Source organism: Danio rerio, chromosome 8 (genome assembly GCF_052040795.2).
Source record: "Danio rerio strain M-AB ecotype USA chromosome 8, GRCz13ab, whole genome shotgun sequence".
NCBI lineage: Eukaryota > Metazoa > Chordata > Actinopteri > Cypriniformes > Danionidae > Danio > Danio rerio.
In genome coordinates this window covers 37,088,513-37,105,747 of record NC_141028.1, presented here as the reverse complement: position 1 = coordinate 37,105,747, position 17,235 = coordinate 37,088,513, and the positions used below count along the sequence as shown (strand labels likewise).

At 43.0% G+C, this 17,235-nt stretch overlaps 3 protein-coding genes across 6 annotated transcripts; all 3 read right to left on the bottom strand.

The window, feature by feature from the left end:
- Positions 1-552: 552 nt before the first annotated feature.
- On the bottom strand, positions 553-3,737 carry LOC141375822 (E3 ubiquitin-protein ligase RBBP6-like). Of its 2 annotated transcripts, XM_087265007.1 has the most exons (7): positions 3,404-3,737; positions 3,114-3,210; positions 2,935-3,010; positions 2,700-2,788; positions 2,563-2,623; positions 2,321-2,460; positions 709-2,225 (listed from the first exon to the last, which is right to left on the bottom strand). In XM_087265007.1, exons 1-7 carry the CDS (start codon positions 3,561-3,563, stop codon positions 2,051-2,053), a joined length of 798 nt encoding a protein of 265 aa, XP_087121133.1. In that variant the 5' UTR covers positions 3,564-3,737; the 3' UTR covers positions 709-2,050. The 2 variants fall into 2 exon arrangements, with proteins under 2 accessions (XP_087121134.1, XP_087121133.1); XM_087265008.1 differs by lacking the exon at positions 2,563-2,623 and having other exon boundaries at positions 553-2,225.
- A 2,913-nt stretch (positions 3,738-6,650) lies between these two features.
- On the bottom strand, positions 6,651-8,415 carry LOC141375809 (E3 ubiquitin-protein ligase RBBP6-like). Of its 2 annotated transcripts, XM_087264953.2 has the most exons (7): positions 8,082-8,415; positions 7,792-7,888; positions 7,613-7,688; positions 7,385-7,473; positions 7,248-7,308; positions 7,006-7,145; positions 6,651-6,910 (listed from the first exon to the last, which is right to left on the bottom strand). In XM_087264953.2, the coding sequence occupies exons 1-7, from the start codon at positions 8,239-8,241 to the stop codon at positions 6,736-6,738; spliced, it is 798 nt and encodes a 265-aa protein (XP_087121079.1). In that variant the 5' UTR covers positions 8,242-8,415; the 3' UTR covers positions 6,651-6,735. The 2 variants fall into 2 exon arrangements, with proteins under 2 accessions (XP_087121079.1, XP_087121080.1); XM_087264954.2 differs by lacking the exon at positions 7,248-7,308.
- Positions 8,416-9,897: 1,482 nt separating this feature from the next.
- LOC141375823 (E3 ubiquitin-protein ligase RBBP6-like) lies at positions 9,898-13,082 on the bottom strand. Of its 2 annotated transcripts, XM_087265003.1 has the most exons (7): positions 12,749-13,082; positions 12,459-12,555; positions 12,280-12,355; positions 12,045-12,133; positions 11,908-11,968; positions 11,666-11,805; positions 10,054-11,570 (listed from the first exon to the last, which is right to left on the bottom strand). In XM_087265003.1, exons 1-7 carry the CDS (start codon positions 12,906-12,908, stop codon positions 11,396-11,398), a joined length of 798 nt encoding a protein of 265 aa, XP_087121129.1. In that variant the 5' UTR covers positions 12,909-13,082; the 3' UTR covers positions 10,054-11,395. The 2 variants fall into 2 exon arrangements, with proteins under 2 accessions (XP_087121130.1, XP_087121129.1); XM_087265004.1 differs by lacking the exon at positions 11,908-11,968 and having other exon boundaries at positions 9,898-11,570.
- Between the last annotated feature and the right edge of the window lie 4,153 nt (positions 13,083-17,235).

The window sequence follows — 17,235 nt, the reverse complement described above, 5'->3', positions numbered from 1 at the left end:
TTGATGAGGCAAAACACATCTTGGATGTTTTAATTACTATTTTAGGTGAAAAACAAAACAATGAGATTTGTGTAAAATCTAAAGTTAACCAAGTCCAGCCCGCCATCTTGTCCTGCCTCTCAGTTCTCTTAAGCCTTGGGCCGGCTCTGTGAAGTGGCCTCTTTTGGGCTCATCATTGAAGACCGGACGAGCTGCAACATTTCGTTCTGCCAGGTTCTGGGAGTAGATGAGCATGTCATCGCTCTAGACTATGGTCAACTTGTGAAGTTACTCATACACCTCCGCTCATGGCATATTACCATTAAAATGAAACTTTTCCAGCAGAATATGACGCTCTAAAAAAAAAAACTCCATCGGCACTGGTAACTATGAAAAACACGACTGAGCACTAATGGTACACTCAACAATTTACACTGACATTTGAAGGATCACCTGACATTAAAGACTGACGTAAGAACGCTGGAGGAACATCAAATTTTAACACGGAAGAGTTTTTTTTGTCTCTCTCAAATTAAAGCAATATTTCTTAATCTTGTTGTTTTTTTTTTTTTTACTGTACAGTTGCCCCAGGTGTTTATCAGGTGTGATGCCTGCTCATCTGACCTTTGACCTCGGCACTCAACTGCTGCCAGTTTTCTTTCAATGCCATGAGATTTCTGAATTCTACATGCAGGAACCGATGCATTCCTTTTTTTTTTTTTTAAACAAAACAGATATGGCAGACACGGCCAAACATTGAAACTTTGGAGGGCATTGAGGGGAAAAAAAAGCACAATATCATCAAGGGGAATAAAAGGTTTGATCAAAGCGTGCGTTTACACACGTTCATTTAAATATGGACAAAACCAACATTGGGTTAATTTTGTTATTAGATTTAAAATGCACGGACCCTATTTGACCCAGTGTTCATATATACATATGTTTTTATGAATGAATATTTTTGCATATAAAAGATAATAAAAGACTGACTAGACAGATTAGATAGTTTAATAGACAGATTGACACGTGTAGTCATTCGTTCCTGTGTATTTGATGACTAGCTTCCAGCAGTATCTGGCTGCAGACTTGCATGCAATCTGAGACACAAAGCACTCAGCGGAGCTAGTGAGGTCACTGTGAGAGGCGGGGTTAGGGGTGCACACTCACTGACAGCCTAGATTTAGCCTGGTTTTAACCAAGCCGTCTATTAGACTTTTAACCCTTATGTATTGTTCATATTGTTCAAGTGGCTGTTTTTTGCCCCCAATGACCTCCATTATAACTAAACTTGTTTTAATTGCAAAGCCATGACACCAGATAGTAACTCATTCTTTATTGTTGGTGGTTTCCCTGTTGGGATGAGATAAAATGAGTCATTTTTACTTTTGATGGTCAGTTGGCACCTTTAAACACCCCAAAAAAATGCTTGCTGGGATGGTACCAAGAGGCTGTGCTCACTTCTGGACAGAGGGGGTGTAGACTTGCAGCTAGTGCCGATAAGTGGTGCAGACGCTGAGGCTGTTCTGTATGCGAGTGTTGAGGTTTTGAAACATCAGCTGACAACGTGTAGGTAGAGAGTAGCAGGTTCTGGGAGTAGATGAGCTTGTCACCGGTGTAGACTTTGACCGACTTGTGAAGTTACTCACAAGACCTCCGCTTATGGGACATTACCATTCAAATGAAACGTTTCCAGCAGAATATGACGCTTCAAAAAACTCCATCGGCACTGGTAACTATGAAAAACACGACTGAGCACTAATAGTGTACTCAACACTTTACACTGACATTTGAAAGATCACCTGACATTAAAGACTGAAGTAAGAACGCTGAAAAAAACCCATCAGATTTTAGCCCAGAAGAGTTTCTCTTTTCCTAAATTAAAGCAAAACTTCATGATATTGTGTTTATGAATTCATTCGTGTGTGTGTGTGTGTGTGTGTGTGTGTTGCACTGCTGGAGTGAAGGTTAACCAGTCCACACAGTTCATGCGGCTATAATCTTTATTATCTTTTATTAATAAACTATGTACAATATTTACACGTCGGCTCCAGGTCTCTTGGATGAAGGTCTCTCAGCGACGTGGTCTCTTCTGGTCGCCGCGCGTCTCTGGTGAAGATGGGGAGCGGGACCGTTTCCCTCCGGCGTCCTGGACCGAAGATGCCGCACCTGCTGAGGACGAGGAGGGCAAAGGCTCGGTCTGGCAGGAGAAGGACGGCCTCTTTCTCTTCTCAGCAGCATAGGCCTCACTGAACAGATCGAGCGCAAACACACACAAGCAGACATCATGTGAGATTTGGACAAACACTAGAACATGCGGCTATGCCAAGTACAGTTTACTCACGCGTCTATGATGGGAATGACGTATCGGCCGCTGCCGTCTATCATGACTCCCTTTCGGTCTGGGTCGTCCACCTCCAACAGGAAGCTGCGGGGAATCCCTGTGCTCTTCCGGATGCGCTTGTGCGGCGCGGAGCGGCTGCCCTGTGAATTGAGGAGTGACAGTCAAACTCTGAGCAAACAATCTGACTGATGAGGACAAGAGCTCAAGTTCACAGCAACCGTGAGCTTGGAAAACCCAGTTACCACATTAGTGGGGCAGTGCCTAATGTGGTGTCCCGGGATCCCAAGCAGCCTCATGGCCTCACTAGTGAACATCAGAACCATGAGAATCAGCTCAGACATCTCTCACAAAGCAAACCTGTCAGTGTCTGAACGCTCACCTGCTGGAGTAGTAGCACAGGCTGGACTGGTACATCACCGCTTTCAGCTTGTCCTCCTCTGACGCCTTTGCCTCAGCCAGATTCTCAGTCTGTTTCACAGGCATTTGCACATTTGAATCTTTTTCACCCTCAACCCTTCAAACAATCTCAAATCTCCCTAAGAAGCTGAGTGCGTGTGCGTATATTGTGTGCTTTACATTGCGTTTTGCTATTGTGCTATTCATTTGTTCAATACCTTCAACAACTGCTCCAGTGAGAGGAGTGAAGGATCAGCTCTAGGTGAAGGTTCACGCCAGCGTCCAGCTTGATGTCTGCAAAACAAAGGAGCTTGTGTGACTAAAACACCAGGGACAGACCAGGAGTCTTCATATAACATCTAACAGAGGACGCGTGTGCTCATTTCACAGCACTTACCCAACAAATCTTCTGTTTGAGGACTTCAGTCCCGCCGCAGGGATCCGTCTGATGATGACCGACGTGTTTTTAGGGATGAGAGCATCATCTGTGTATTCTGACAGCAAAATAAAATCAGAATCAGCACATAATTATGGAGCACGGTATACTTTGAGAGCCATTAGCCTTTTAAAACAGCCAAAACATCCCTACATGTCAGCATCAGCACCACCTTACAGCTTCCAGAAGTGTCTGATGTAACGCATCTAATGTTAGCGTAGAACAGTTGAAGTGTCTTTTCCTCAACTCACCTTCATCAGTCTGGGCGTTGCTGATCTTCAGCTGGCAGAACTTCAGCCTCTTGCTCCTCATGATCTGCCGCTTCAGCTCCCCCGCGCTGATGTTGAGGCCTTCAAACTGGAGCGAGTCGTAGGTGAGTCGACTCTGGAACCTGTAGTGAACACAAGACATACTGAACACAAACACAAAGCACAGCGTAATAAAAAGGGTCAAACCTGAGTGATGGGAACAGCAGGCGATCAATCGACGTATCCAACGATCAATAATATCGATAATCTGGAAAAATTGTCACGGAGGACGCAGAGATCAGATGCCAATCGACACAGCGAGATTCAAACAACACCCACAGGACGGTTGTCATGGATGCTGATGATGAACACGTGACGCATGCGCTGTACAACTTCCGGCAATATTATCATTATTAATATTAATTTTATTGATAGTAGTAGTAAAATCATTGCGATAAGTATAATAAAATAAACAGCAGAACAGTTGGCCATCTCTGAATAATACACAGCGACGTTTCCCTGCACGAACGATTCAGGCCTTCGCCAAGAAGACTCGGGTGAGTCGATGATTCAGGGATTGATTCAACTGTCCGTTCATCCTATTGGCTTCTTTGGCTGAATGAATCGTTCAATGCTTTACTCAAATAAAGCGGCCTCTTGCTGCCACCTATTGGGGGTTTGCTTTTTTGTTTTCAAAAGTACTTTGACACTTTTTTAAAGGCACCTTTAAGTTCATTTTTGCACAAAAGCTCGTCTCTGTGCGTTCCAAATGGTTTGAAATTTCCTTAGCACATGGTTTTCTTGATGCGTTTGAAATTTTCAATGTAAATCCACTCGTACTTGCATTTGATCTTTATTATGCCTTAAAATCAAAACTATACTAAAGGTGTCTTATCCAAATGCAGATTTTCATTCAAAACGTTATGACAGAACCATATTACTTTACAGTGGCCCATGGATATATATATATATATATGTGTGTGTGTGTGTTGCTTGTTTCTTATTTACCCATGCAGTGACTTTTAGGCATAAATACTATGTAGGCTTGCTAAAGGGTTGCATGAGAAATGTCATCATCGTGAGAGCTTGACTTTTTTTTTGTCGCTGCCTTTAGTTGTGGTGAAATGAGATGCATCATGTCGTTTATCTGTTTGTGCAGTCTGTACCTTCATTTCTGAATCGTGTGGCATCGTACTTGAAGCCAAGTCATTTAGCCCAAGGCATAGTTGTCTTAGAATGAGTAGTTTGCTGATCAAATTCCACATTTTGATGAGGCAAAACACATCTTGGATGTTTTAATTACTATTTTAGGTGAAAAACAAAACAATGAGATTTGTGTAAAATCTAAAGTTAACCAAGTCCAGCCCGCCATCTTGTCCTGCCTCTCAGTTCTCTTAAGCCTTGGGCCGGCTCTGTGAAGTGGCCTCTTTTGGGCTCATCATTGAAGACCGGACGAGCTGCAACATTTCGTTCTGCCAGGTTCTGGGAGTAGATGAGCATGTCATCGGTCTAGACTATGGTCAACTTGTGAAGTTACTCATACACCTCCGCTCATGGCATATTACCATTAAAATGAAACTTTTCCAGCAGAATATGACGCTCTAAAAAAAAAACTCCATCGGCACTGGTAACTATGAAAAACACGACTGAGCACTAATGGTACACTCAACAATTTACACTGACATTTGAAGGATCACCTGACATTAAAGACTGACGTAAGAACGCTGGAGGAACATCAAATTTTAACACGGAAGAGTTTTTTTTGTCTCTCTCAAATTAAAGCAATATTTCTTAATCTTGTTGTTTTTTTGTTTTTTTTTTACTGTACAGTTGCCCCAGGTGTTTATCAGGTGTGATGCCTGCTCATCTGACCTTTGACCTCGGCACTCAACTGCTGCCAGTTTTCTTTCAATGCCATGAGATTTCTGAATTCTACATGCAGGAACCGATGCATTCCTTTTTTTTCCTTTTTTTTTTTTAAACAAAACAGATATGGCAGACACGGCCAAACATTGAAACTTTGGAGGGCATTGAGGGGAAAAAAAAGCACAATATCATCAAGGGGAATAAAAGGTTTGATCAAAGCGTGCGTTTACACACGTTCATTTAAATATGGACAAAACCAACATTGGGTTAATTTTGTTATTAGATTTAAAATGCACGGACCCTATTTGACCCAGTGTTCATATATACATATGTTTTTATGAATGAATATTTTTGCATATAAAAGATAATAAAAGACTGACTAGACAGATTAGATAGTTTAATAGACAGATTGACACGTGTAGTCATTCGTTCCTGTGTATTTGATGACTAGCTTCCAGCAGTATCTGGCTGCAGACTTGCATGCAATCTGAGACACAAAGCACTCAGCGGAGCTAGTGAGGTCACTGTGAGAGGCGGGGTTAGGGGTGCACACTCACTGACAGCCTAGATTTAGCCTGGTTTTAACCAAGCCGTCTATTAGACTTTTAACCCTTATGTATTGTTCATATTGTTCAAGTGGCTGTTTTTTGCCCCCAATGACCTCCATTATAACTAAACTTGTTTTAATTGCAAAGCCATGACACCAGATAGTAACTCATTCTTTATTGTTGGTGGTTTCCCTGTTGGGATGAGATAAAATGAGTCATTTTTACTTTTGATGGTCAGTTGGCACCTTTAAACACCCCAAAAAAATGCTTGCTGGGATGGTACCAAGAGGCTGTGCTCACTTCTGGACAGAGGGGGTGTAGACTTGCAGCTAGTGCCGATAAGTGGTGCAGACGCTGAGGCTGTTCTGTATGCGAGTGTTGAGGTTTTGAAACATCAGCTGACAACGTGTAGGTAGAGAGTAGCAGGTTCTGGGAGTAGATGAGCTTGTCACCGGTGTAGACTTTGACCGACTTGTGAAGTTACTCACAAGACCTCCGCTTATGGGACATTACCATTCAAATGAAACGTTTCCAGCAGAATATGACGCTTCAAAAAACTCCATCGGCACTGGTAACTATGAAAAACACGACTGAGCACTAATAGTGTACTCAACACTTTACACTGACATTTGAAGGATCACCTGACATTAAAGACTGAAGTAAGAACGCTGAAAAAAACCCATCAGATTTTAGCCCAGAAGAGTTTCTCTTTTCCTAAATTAAAGCAAAACTTCATGATATTGTGTTTATGAATTCATTCGTGTGTGTGTGTGTGTGTGTGTGTGTATGTGTGTGTTGCACTGCTGGAGTGAAGGTTAACCAGTCCACACAGTTCATGCGGCTATAATCTTTATTATCTTTTATTAATAAACTATGTACAATATTTACACGTCGGCTCCAGGTCTCTTGGATGAAGGTCTCTCAGCGACGTGGTCTCTTCTGGTCGCCGCGCGTCTCTGGTGAAGATGGGGAGCGGGACCGTTTCCCTCCGGCGTCCCGGACCGAAGATGCCGCACCTGCTGAGGACGAGGAGGGCAAAGGCTCGGTCTGGCAGGAGAAGGACGGCCTCTTTCTCTTCTCAGCAGCATAGGCCTCACTGAACAGATCGAGCGCAAACACACACAAGCAGACATCATGTGAGATTTGGACAAACACTAGAACATGCGGCTATGCCAAGTACAGTTTACTCACGCGTCTATGATGGGAATGACGTATCGGCCGCTGCCGTCTATCATGACTCCCTTTCGGTCTGGGTCGTCCACCTCCAACAGGAAGCTGCGGGGAATCCCTGTGCTCTTCCGGATGCGCTTGTGCGGCGCGGAGCGGCTGCCCTGTGAATTGAGGAGTGACAGTCAAACTCTGAGCAAACAATCTGACTGATGAGGACAAGAGCTCAAGTTCACAGCAACCGTGAGCTTGGAAAACCCAGTTACCACATTAGTGGGGCAGTGCCTAATGTGGTGTCCCGGGATCCCAAGCAGCCTCATGGCCTCACTAGTGAACATCAGAACCATGAGAATCAGCTCAGACATCTCTCACAAAGCAAACCTGTCAGTGTCTGAACGCTCACCTGCTGGAGTAGTAGCACAGGCTGGACTGGTACATCACCGCTTTCAGCTTGTCCTCCTCTGACGCCTTTGCCTCAGCCAGATTCTCAGTCTGTTTCACAGGCATTTGCACATTTGAATCTTTTTCACCCTCAACCCTTCAAACAATCTCAAATCTCCCTAAGAAGCTGAGTGCGTGTGCGTATATTGTGTGCTTTACATTGCTATTGTGCTATTCATTTGTTCAATACCTTCAACAACTGCTCCAGTGAGAGGAGTGAAGGATCAGCTCTAGGTGAAGGTTCACGCCAGCGTCCAGCTTGATGTCTGCAAAACAAAGGAGCTTGTGTGACTAAAACACCAGGGACAGACCAGGAGTCTTCATATAACATCTAACAGAGGACGCGTGTGCTCATTTCACAGCACTCACCCAACAAATCTTCTGTTTGAGGACTTCAGTCCCGCCGCAGGGATCCGTCTGATGATGACCGACGTGTTTTTAGGGATGAGAGCATCATCTGTGTATTCTGACAGCAAAATAAAATCAGAATCAGCACATAATTATGGAGCACGGTATACTTTGAGAGCCATTAGCCTTTTAAAACAGCCAAAACATCCCTACATGTCAGCATCAGCACCACCTTACAGCTTCCAGAAGTGTCTGATGTAACGCATCTAATGTTAGCGTAGAACAGTTGAAGTGTCTTTTCCTCAACTCACCTTCATCAGTCTGGGCGTTGCTGATCTTCAGCTGGCAGAACTTCAGCCTCTTGCTCCTCATGATCTGCCGCTTCAGCTCCCCCGCGCTGATGTTGAGGCCTTCAAACTGGAGCGAGTCGTAGGTGAGTCGACTCTGGAACCTGTAGTGAACACAAGACATACTGAACACAAACACAAAGCACAGCGTAATAAAAAGGGTCAAACCTGAGTGATGGGAACAGCAGGCGATCAATCGACGTATCCAACGATCAATAATATCGATAATCTGGAAAAATTGTCACGGAGGACGCAGAGATCAGATGCCAATCGACACAGCGAGATTCAAACAACAGCCACAGGACGGTTGTCATGGATGCTGATGATGAACACGTGACGCATGCGCTGTACAACTTCCGGCAATATTATCATTATTAATATTAATTTTATTGATAGTAGTAGTAAAATCATTGCGATAAGTATAATAAAATAAACAGCAGAACAGTTGGCCATCTCTGAATAATACACAGCGACGTTTCCCTGCACGAACGATTCAGGCCTTCGCCAAGAAGACTCGGGTGAGTCGATGATTCAGGGATTGATTCAACTGTCCGTTCATCCTATTGGCTTCTTTGGCTGAATGAATCGTTCAATGCTTTACTCAAATAAAGCGGCCTCTTGCTGCCACCTATTGGGGGTTTGCTTTTTTGTTTTCAAAAGTACTTTGACACTTTTTTAAAGGCACCTTTAAGTTCATTTTTGCACAAAAGCTCGTCTCTGTGCGTTCCAAATGGTTTGAAATTTCCTTAGCACATGGTTTTCTTGATGCGTTTGAAATTTTCAATGTAAATCCACTCGTACTTGCATTTGATCTTTATTATGCCTTAAAATCAAAACTATACTAAAGGTGTCTTATCCAAATGCAGATTTTCATTCAAAACGTTATGACAGAACCATATTACTTTACAGTGGCCCATGGATATATATATATATATATGTGTGTGTGTGTGTTGCTTGTTTCTTATTTACCCATGCAGTGACTTTTAGGCATAAATACTATGTAGGCTTGCTAAAGGGTTGCATGAGAAATGTCATCATCGTGAGAGCTTGACTTTTTTTTTGTCGCTGCCTTTAGTTGTGGTGAAATGAGATGCATCATGTCGTTTATCTGTTTGTGCAGTCTGTACCTTCATTTCTGAATCGTGTGGCATCGTACTTGAAGCCAAGTCATTTAGCCCAAGGCATAGTTGTCTTAGAATGAGTAGTTTGCTGATCAAATTCCACATTTTGATGAGGCAAAACACATCTTGGATGTTTTAATTACTATTTTAGGTGAAAAACAAAACAATGAGATTTGTGTAAAATCTAAAGTTAACCAAGTCCAGCCCGCCATCTTGTCCTGCCTCTCAGTTCTCTTAAGCCTTGGGCCGGCTCTGTGAAGTGGCCTCTTTTGGGCTCATCATTGAAGACCGGACGAGCTGCAACATTTCGTTCTGCCAGGTTCTGGGAGTAGATGAGCATGTCATCGCTCTAGACTATGGTCAACTTGTGAAGTTACTCATACACCTCCGCTCATGGCATATTACCATTAAAATGAAACTTTTCCAGCAGAATATGACGCTCTAAAAAAAAAAAACTCCATCGGCACTGGTAACTATGAAAAACACGACTGAGCACTAATGGTACACTCAACAATTTACACTGACATTTGAAGGATCACCTGACATTAAAGACTGACGTAAGAACGCTGGAGGAACATCAAATTTTAACACGGAAGAGTTTTTTTTGTCTCTCTCAAATTAAAGCAATATTTCTTAATCTTGTTGTTTTTTTTTTTTTTACTGTACAGTTGCCCCAGGTGTTTATCAGGTGTGATGCCTGCTCATCTGACCTTTGACCTCGGCACTCAACTGCTGCCAGTTTTCTTTCAATGCCATGAGATTTCTGAATTCTACATGCAGGAACCGATGCATTCCTTTTTTTTTTTTTTAAACAAAACAGATATGGCAGACACGGCCAAACATTGAAACTTTGGAGGGCATTGAGGGGAAAAAAAAGCACAATATCATCAAGGGGAATAAAAGGTTTGATCAAAGCGTGCGTTTACACACGTTCATTTAAATATGGACAAAACCAACATTGGGTTAATTTTGTTATTAGATTTAAAATGCACGGACCCTATTTGACCCAGTGTTCATATATACATATGTTTTTATGAATGAATATTTTTGCATATAAAAGATAATAAAAGACTGACTAGACAGATTAGATAGTTTAATAGACAGATTGACACGTGTAGTCATTCGTTCCTGTGTATTTGATGACTAGCTTCCAGCAGTATCTGGCTGCAGACTTGCATGCAATCTGAGACACAAAGCACTCAGCGGAGCTAGTGAGGTCACTGTGAGAGGCGGGGTTAGGGGTGCACACTCACTGACAGCCTAGATTTAGCCTGGTTTTAACCAAGCCGTCTATTAGACTTTTAACCCTTATGTATTGTTCATATTGTTCAAGTGGCTGTTTTTTGCCCCCAATGACCTCCATTATAACTAAACTTGTTTTAATTGCAAAGCCATGACACCAGATAGTAACTCATTCTTTATTGTTGGTGGTTTCCCTGTTGGGATGAGATAAAATGAGTCATTTTTACTTTTGATGGTCAGTTGGCACCTTTAAACACCCCAAAAAAATGCTTGCTGGGATGGTACCAAGAGGCTGTGCTCACTTCTGGACAGAGGGGGTGTAGACTTGCAGCTAGTGCCGATAAGTGGTGCAGACGCTGAGGCTGTTCTGTATGCGAGTGTTGAGGTTTTGAAACATCAGCTGACAACGTGTAGGTAGAGAGTAGCAGGTTCTGGGAGTAGATGAGCTTGTCACCGGTGTAGACTTTGACCGACTTGTGAAGTTACTCACAAGACCTCCGCTTATGGGACATTACCATTCAAATGAAACGTTTCCAGCAGAATATGACGCTTCAAAAAACTCCATCGGCACTGGTAACTATGAAAAACACGACTGAGCACTAATAGTGTACTCAACACTTTACACTGACATTTGAAAGATCACCTGACATTAAAGACTGAAGTAAGAACGCTGAAAAAAACCCATCAGATTTTAGCCCAGAAGAGTTTCTCTTTTCCTAAATTAAAGCAAAACTTCATGATATTGTGTTTATGAATTCATTCGTGTGTGTGTGTGTGTGTGTGTGTGTGTTGCACTGCTGGAGTGAAGGTTAACCAGTCCACACAGTTCATGCGGCTATAATCTTTATTATCTTTTATTAATAAACTATGTACAATATTTACACGTCGGCTCCAGGTCTCTTGGATGAAGGTCTCTCAGCGACGTGGTCTCTTCTGGTCGCCGCGCGTCTCTGGTGAAGATGGGGAGCGGGACCGTTTCCCTCCGGCGTCCTGGACCGAAGATGCCGCACCTGCTGAGGACGAGGAGGGCAAAGGCTCGGTCTGGCAGGAGAAGGACGGCCTCTTTCTCTTCTCAGCAGCATAGGCCTCACTGAACAGATCGAGCGCAAACACACACAAGCAGACATCATGTGAGATTTGGACAAACACTAGAACATGCGGCTATGCCAAGTACAGTTTACTCACGCGTCTATGATGGGAATGACGTATCGGCCGCTGCCGTCTATCATGACTCCCTTTCGGTCTGGGTCGTCCACCTCCAACAGGAAGCTGCGGGGAATCCCTGTGCTCTTCCGGATGCGCTTGTGCGGCGCGGAGCGGCTGCCCTGTGAATTGAGGAGTGACAGTCAAACTCTGAGCAAACAATCTGACTGATGAGGACAAGAGCTCAAGTTCACAGCAACCGTGAGCTTGGAAAACCCAGTTACCACATTAGTGGGGCAGTGCCTAATGTGGTGTCCCGGGATCCCAAGCAGCCTCATGGCCTCACTAGTGAACATCAGAACCATGAGAATCAGCTCAGACATCTCTCACAAAGCAAACCTGTCAGTGTCTGAACGCTCACCTGCTGGAGTAGTAGCACAGGCTGGACTGGTACATCACCGCTTTCAGCTTGTCCTCCTCTGACGCCTTTGCCTCAGCCAGATTCTCAGTCTGTTTCACAGGCATTTGCACATTTGAATCTTTTTCACCCTCAACCCTTCAAACAATCTCAAATCTCCCTAAGAAGCTGAGTGCGTGTGCGTATATTGTGTGCTTTACATTGCGTTTTGCTATTGTGCTATTCATTTGTTCAATACCTTCAACAACTGCTCCAGTGAGAGGAGTGAAGGATCAGCTCTAGGTGAAGGTTCACGCCAGCGTCCAGCTTGATGTCTGCAAAACAAAGGAGCTTGTGTGACTAAAACACCAGGGACAGACCAGGAGTCTTCATATAACATCTAACAGAGGACGCGTGTGCTCATTTCACAGCACTTACCCAACAAATCTTCTGTTTGAGGACTTCAGTCCCGCCGCAGGGATCCGTCTGATGATGACCGACGTGTTTTTAGGGATGAGAGCATCATCTGTGTATTCTGACAGCAAAATAAAATCAGAATCAGCACATAATTATGGAGCACGGTATACTTTGAGAGCCATTAGCCTTTTAAAACAGCCAAAACATCCCTACATGTCAGCATCAGCACCACCTTACAGCTTCCAGAAGTGTCTGATGTAACGCATCTAATGTTAGCGTAGAACAGTTGAAGTGTCTTTTCCTCAACTCACCTTCATCAGTCTGGGCGTTGCTGATCTTCAGCTGGCAGAACTTCAGCCTCTTGCTCCTCATGATCTGCCGCTTCAGCTCCCCCGCGCTGATGTTGAGGCCTTCAAACTGGAGCGAGTCGTAGGTGAGTCGACTCTGGAACCTGTAGTGAACACAAGACATACTGAACACAAACACAAAGCACAGCGTAATAAAAAGGGTCAAACCTGAGTGATGGGAACAGCAGGCGATCAATCGACGTATCCAACGATCAATAATATCGATAATCTGGAAAAATTGTCACGGAGGACGCAGAGATCAGATGCCAATCGACACAGCGAGATTCAAACAACACCCACAGGACGGTTGTCATGGATGCTGATGATGAACACGTGACGCATGCGCTGTACAACTTCCGGCAATATTATCATTATTAATATTAATTTTATTGATAGTAGTAGTAAAATCATTGCGATAAGTATAATAAAATAAACAGCAGAACAGTTGGCCATCTCTGAATAATACACAGCGACGTTTCCCTGCACGAACGATTCAGGCCTTCGCCAAGAAGACTCGGGTGAGTCGATGATTCAGGGATTGATTCAACTGTCCGTTCATCCTATTGGCTTCTTTGGCTGAATGAATCGTTCAATGCTTTACTCAAATAAAGCGGCCTCTTGCTGCCACCTATTGGGGGTTTGCTTTTTTGTTTTCAAAAGTACTTTGACACTTTTTTAAAGGCACCTTTAAGTTCATTTTTGCACAAAAGCTCGTCTCTGTGCGTTCCAAATGGTTTGAAATTTCCTTAGCACATGGTTTTCTTGATGCGTTTGAAATTTTCAATGTAAATCCACTCGTACTTGCATTTGATCTTTATTATGCCTTAAAATCAAAACTATACTAAAGGTGTCTTATCCAAATGCAGATTTTCATTCAAAACGTTATGACAGAACCATATTACTTTACAGTGGCCCATGGATATATATATATATATATGTGTGTGTGTGTGTTGCTTGTTTCTTATTTACCCATGCAGTGACTTTTAGGCATAAATACTATGTAGGCTTGCTAAAGGGTTGCATGAGAAATGTCATCATCGTGAGAGCTTGACTTTTTTTTTGTCGCTGCCTTTAGTTGTGGTGAAATGAGATGCATCATGTCGTTTATCTGTTTGTGCAGTCTGTACCTTCATTTCTGAATCGTGTGGCATCGTACTTGAAGCCAAGTCATTTAGCCCAAGGCATAGTTGTCTTAGAATGAGTAGTTTGCTGATCAAATTCCACATTTTGATGAGGCAAAACACATCTTGGATGTTTTAATTACTATTTTAGGTGAAAAACAAAACAATGAGATTTGTGTAAAATCTAAAGTTAACCAAGTCCAGCCCGCCATCTTGTCCTGCCTCTCAGTTCTCTTAAGCCTTGGGCCGGCTCTGTGAAGTGGCCTCTTTTGGGCTCATCATTGAAGACCGGACGAGCTGCAACATTTCGTTCTGCCAGGTTCTGGGAGTAGATGAGCATGTCATCGGTCTAGACTATGGTCAACTTGTGAAGTTACTCATACACCTCCGCTCATGGCATATTACCATTAAAATGAAACTTTTCCAGCAGAATATGACGCTCTAAAAAAAAAACTCCATCGGCACTGGTAACTATGAAAAACACGACTGAGCACTAATGGTACACTCAACAATTTACACTGACATTTGAAGGATCACCTGACATTAAAGACTGACGTAAGAACGCTGGAGGAACATCAAATTTTAACACGGAAGAGTTTTTTTTGTCTCTCTCAAATTAAAGCAATATTTCTTAATCTTGTTGTTTTTTTGTTTTTTTTTTACTGTACAGTTGCCCCAGGTGTTTATCAGGTGTGATGCCTGCTCATCTGACCTTTGACCTCGGCACTCAACTGCTGCCAGTTTTCTTTCAATGCCATGAGATTTCTGAATTCTACATGCAGGAACCGATGCATTCCTTTTTTTTCCTTTTTTTTTTTTAAACAAAACAGATATGGCAGACACGGCCAAACATTGAAACTTTGGAGGGCATTGAGGGGAAAAAAAAGCACAATATCATCAAGGGGAATAAAAGGTTTGATCAAAGCGTGCGTTTACACACGTTCATTTAAATATGGACAAAACCAACATTGGGTTAATTTTGTTATTAGATTTAAAATGCACGGACCCTATTTGACCCAGTGTTCATATATACATATGTTTTTATGAATGAATATTTTTGCATATAAAAGATAATAAAAGACTGACTAGACAGATTAGATAGTTTAATAGACAGATTGACACGTGTAGTCATTCGTTCCTGTGTATTTGATGACTAGCTTCCAGCAGTATCTGGCTGCAGACTTGCATGCAATCTGAGACACAAAGCACTCAGCGGAGCTAGTGAGGTCACTGTGAGAGGCGGGGTTAGGGGTGCACACTCACTGACAGCCTAGATTTAGCCTGGTTTTAACCAAGCCGTCTATTAGACTTTTAACCCTTATGTATTGTTCATATTGTTCAAGTGGCTGTTTTTGCCCCCAATGACCTCCATTATAACTAAACTTGTTTTAATTGCAAAGCCATGACACCAGATAGTAACTCATTCTTTATTGTTGGTGGTTTCCCTGTTGGGATGAGATAAAATGAGTCATTTTTACTTTTGATGGTCAGTTGGCACCTTTAAACACCCCAAAAAAATGCTTGCTGGGATGGTACCAAGAGGCTGTGCTCACTTCTGGACAGAGGGGGTGTAGACTTGCAGCTAGTGCCGATAAGAGGTGCAGACGCTGAGGCTGTTCTGTATGCGAGTATTGAGGTTTTGAAACATCAGCTGACAACGTGTAGGTAGAGAGTAGCAGGTTCTGGGAGTAGATGAGCTTGTCACCGGTGTAGACTTTGACCGACTTGTGAAGTTACTCACAAGACCTCCGCTTATGGGACATTACCATTCAAATGAAACGTTTCCAGCAGAATATGACGCTTTAAAAAACTCCATCGGCACTGGTAACTATGAAAAACACGACTGAGGGCATGCGCAACGGACGGTGATGGCTGCTTAGTGAAACGCGCTCTGCTTCAGATGTCCTTTTCTTTTATAAATATTCCTACTGAGCTTTAAACTGAGGTTTTAAGTATTCGCTTTTGTTAAGAGACGTCAGAGATGGCATCCAAACGAGAATTGCTACACTCGCCCTCCAAAAAACGACCTAAAGATGACGAACGCCTTTACGACGCCATTGCCGAGATGCTCGAACAACAACTGAGCGCTATAAAGCTAAGTATGTCTGCGATCGTTCGGGAGGAAATTTCAAAGATTTCTACACGTCTTAACTCCCTGGAAAATGATGTCAAAGCGGTCGGCGACAGACTGGATTATATGCAATCCACAGTGCGCGATATTAAAAAGGATTCGATTGCCAGCACGTCGCGTGTGGAGGAGCTACAGGAGAAGCTTTGGCTTTACGAAGACAAGGCCAGACAAAATAATCTAAGATTGGTGGGTTTACCTGAAGGCGCGGAAAGCAGCAATGCAATTCAGTTCCTGCAGACCCAGATTCCTAAGTGGCTGCCGGCCTTGCAAGGGAAGGTGATCGAGATTGAACGCGCACATCGCCTGTACGCGAACGAAGATTCCTCCAGAAAGAAAGCGCGCACTTTGATTTTCAAACTTCTCCGGTACAATGACAGGCAAGCGATTCTTAAGGAAGCCAGAAATTCTTCATCCCTAAATTACGAAGGAACCAAACTATGGTTCTTCCCCGATTACAGCAAGGGCACGTCTCAAAAAAGGAAAGTCATGTCAGAAAAAAGGAAACGTCTCCAACAGTTGGGCATTGAGTCTTTCTTGTTATACCCAGCAGTGGTGAAAGTGTTAAACGGCCGTGAGCAAATTCTCTTCAAAACACCCACAGATCTGGAGAAGTTCGTCTCATCGCTAAATGCTGACACTCCGATGGGAGAAAACCTGACGGCGCTATCAACTGACTAAATTTTGCCTCATATAAAGGGTGCTTACTACATATTTCAAGTAGGAATTTAAGTTGTATTACTGATATGGACATTTGATTAGGCGAGACACGGCTCCCTGGGTATAGCCGCGCAGCTCGAGCGCATGGCCTCGAATTTGTTTATTTTCCAGGCAGGTAAGAGAGACTGTATTCTCTCTCTACAGGCTGCCATTTATATTTTGTTTATTCTGTTTTTATTTAATTTAATCATTTCGTTGTTGTTAACAGGGTTTGCTTTTTCTTATTATATATTCAATTTGATGGTTCTCTGGGGAGACATTCTTGATTACATGTGTGCTATTTATGGGTTTAAAATGATCACTGTATCTGTTAAGTGTTTAATCTATGCGTTCTGTTATGAATGATATCAACGTGATATCGTGGAATGTCAATGGCTTGAATTCACCGGTAAAGAGAACAAAATGCCTGGATTATTTACATCGCAAGAGAGCCGATATAGCTCTCATACAAGAATCCCACTTCAGGGCCTCAGATGTTACTC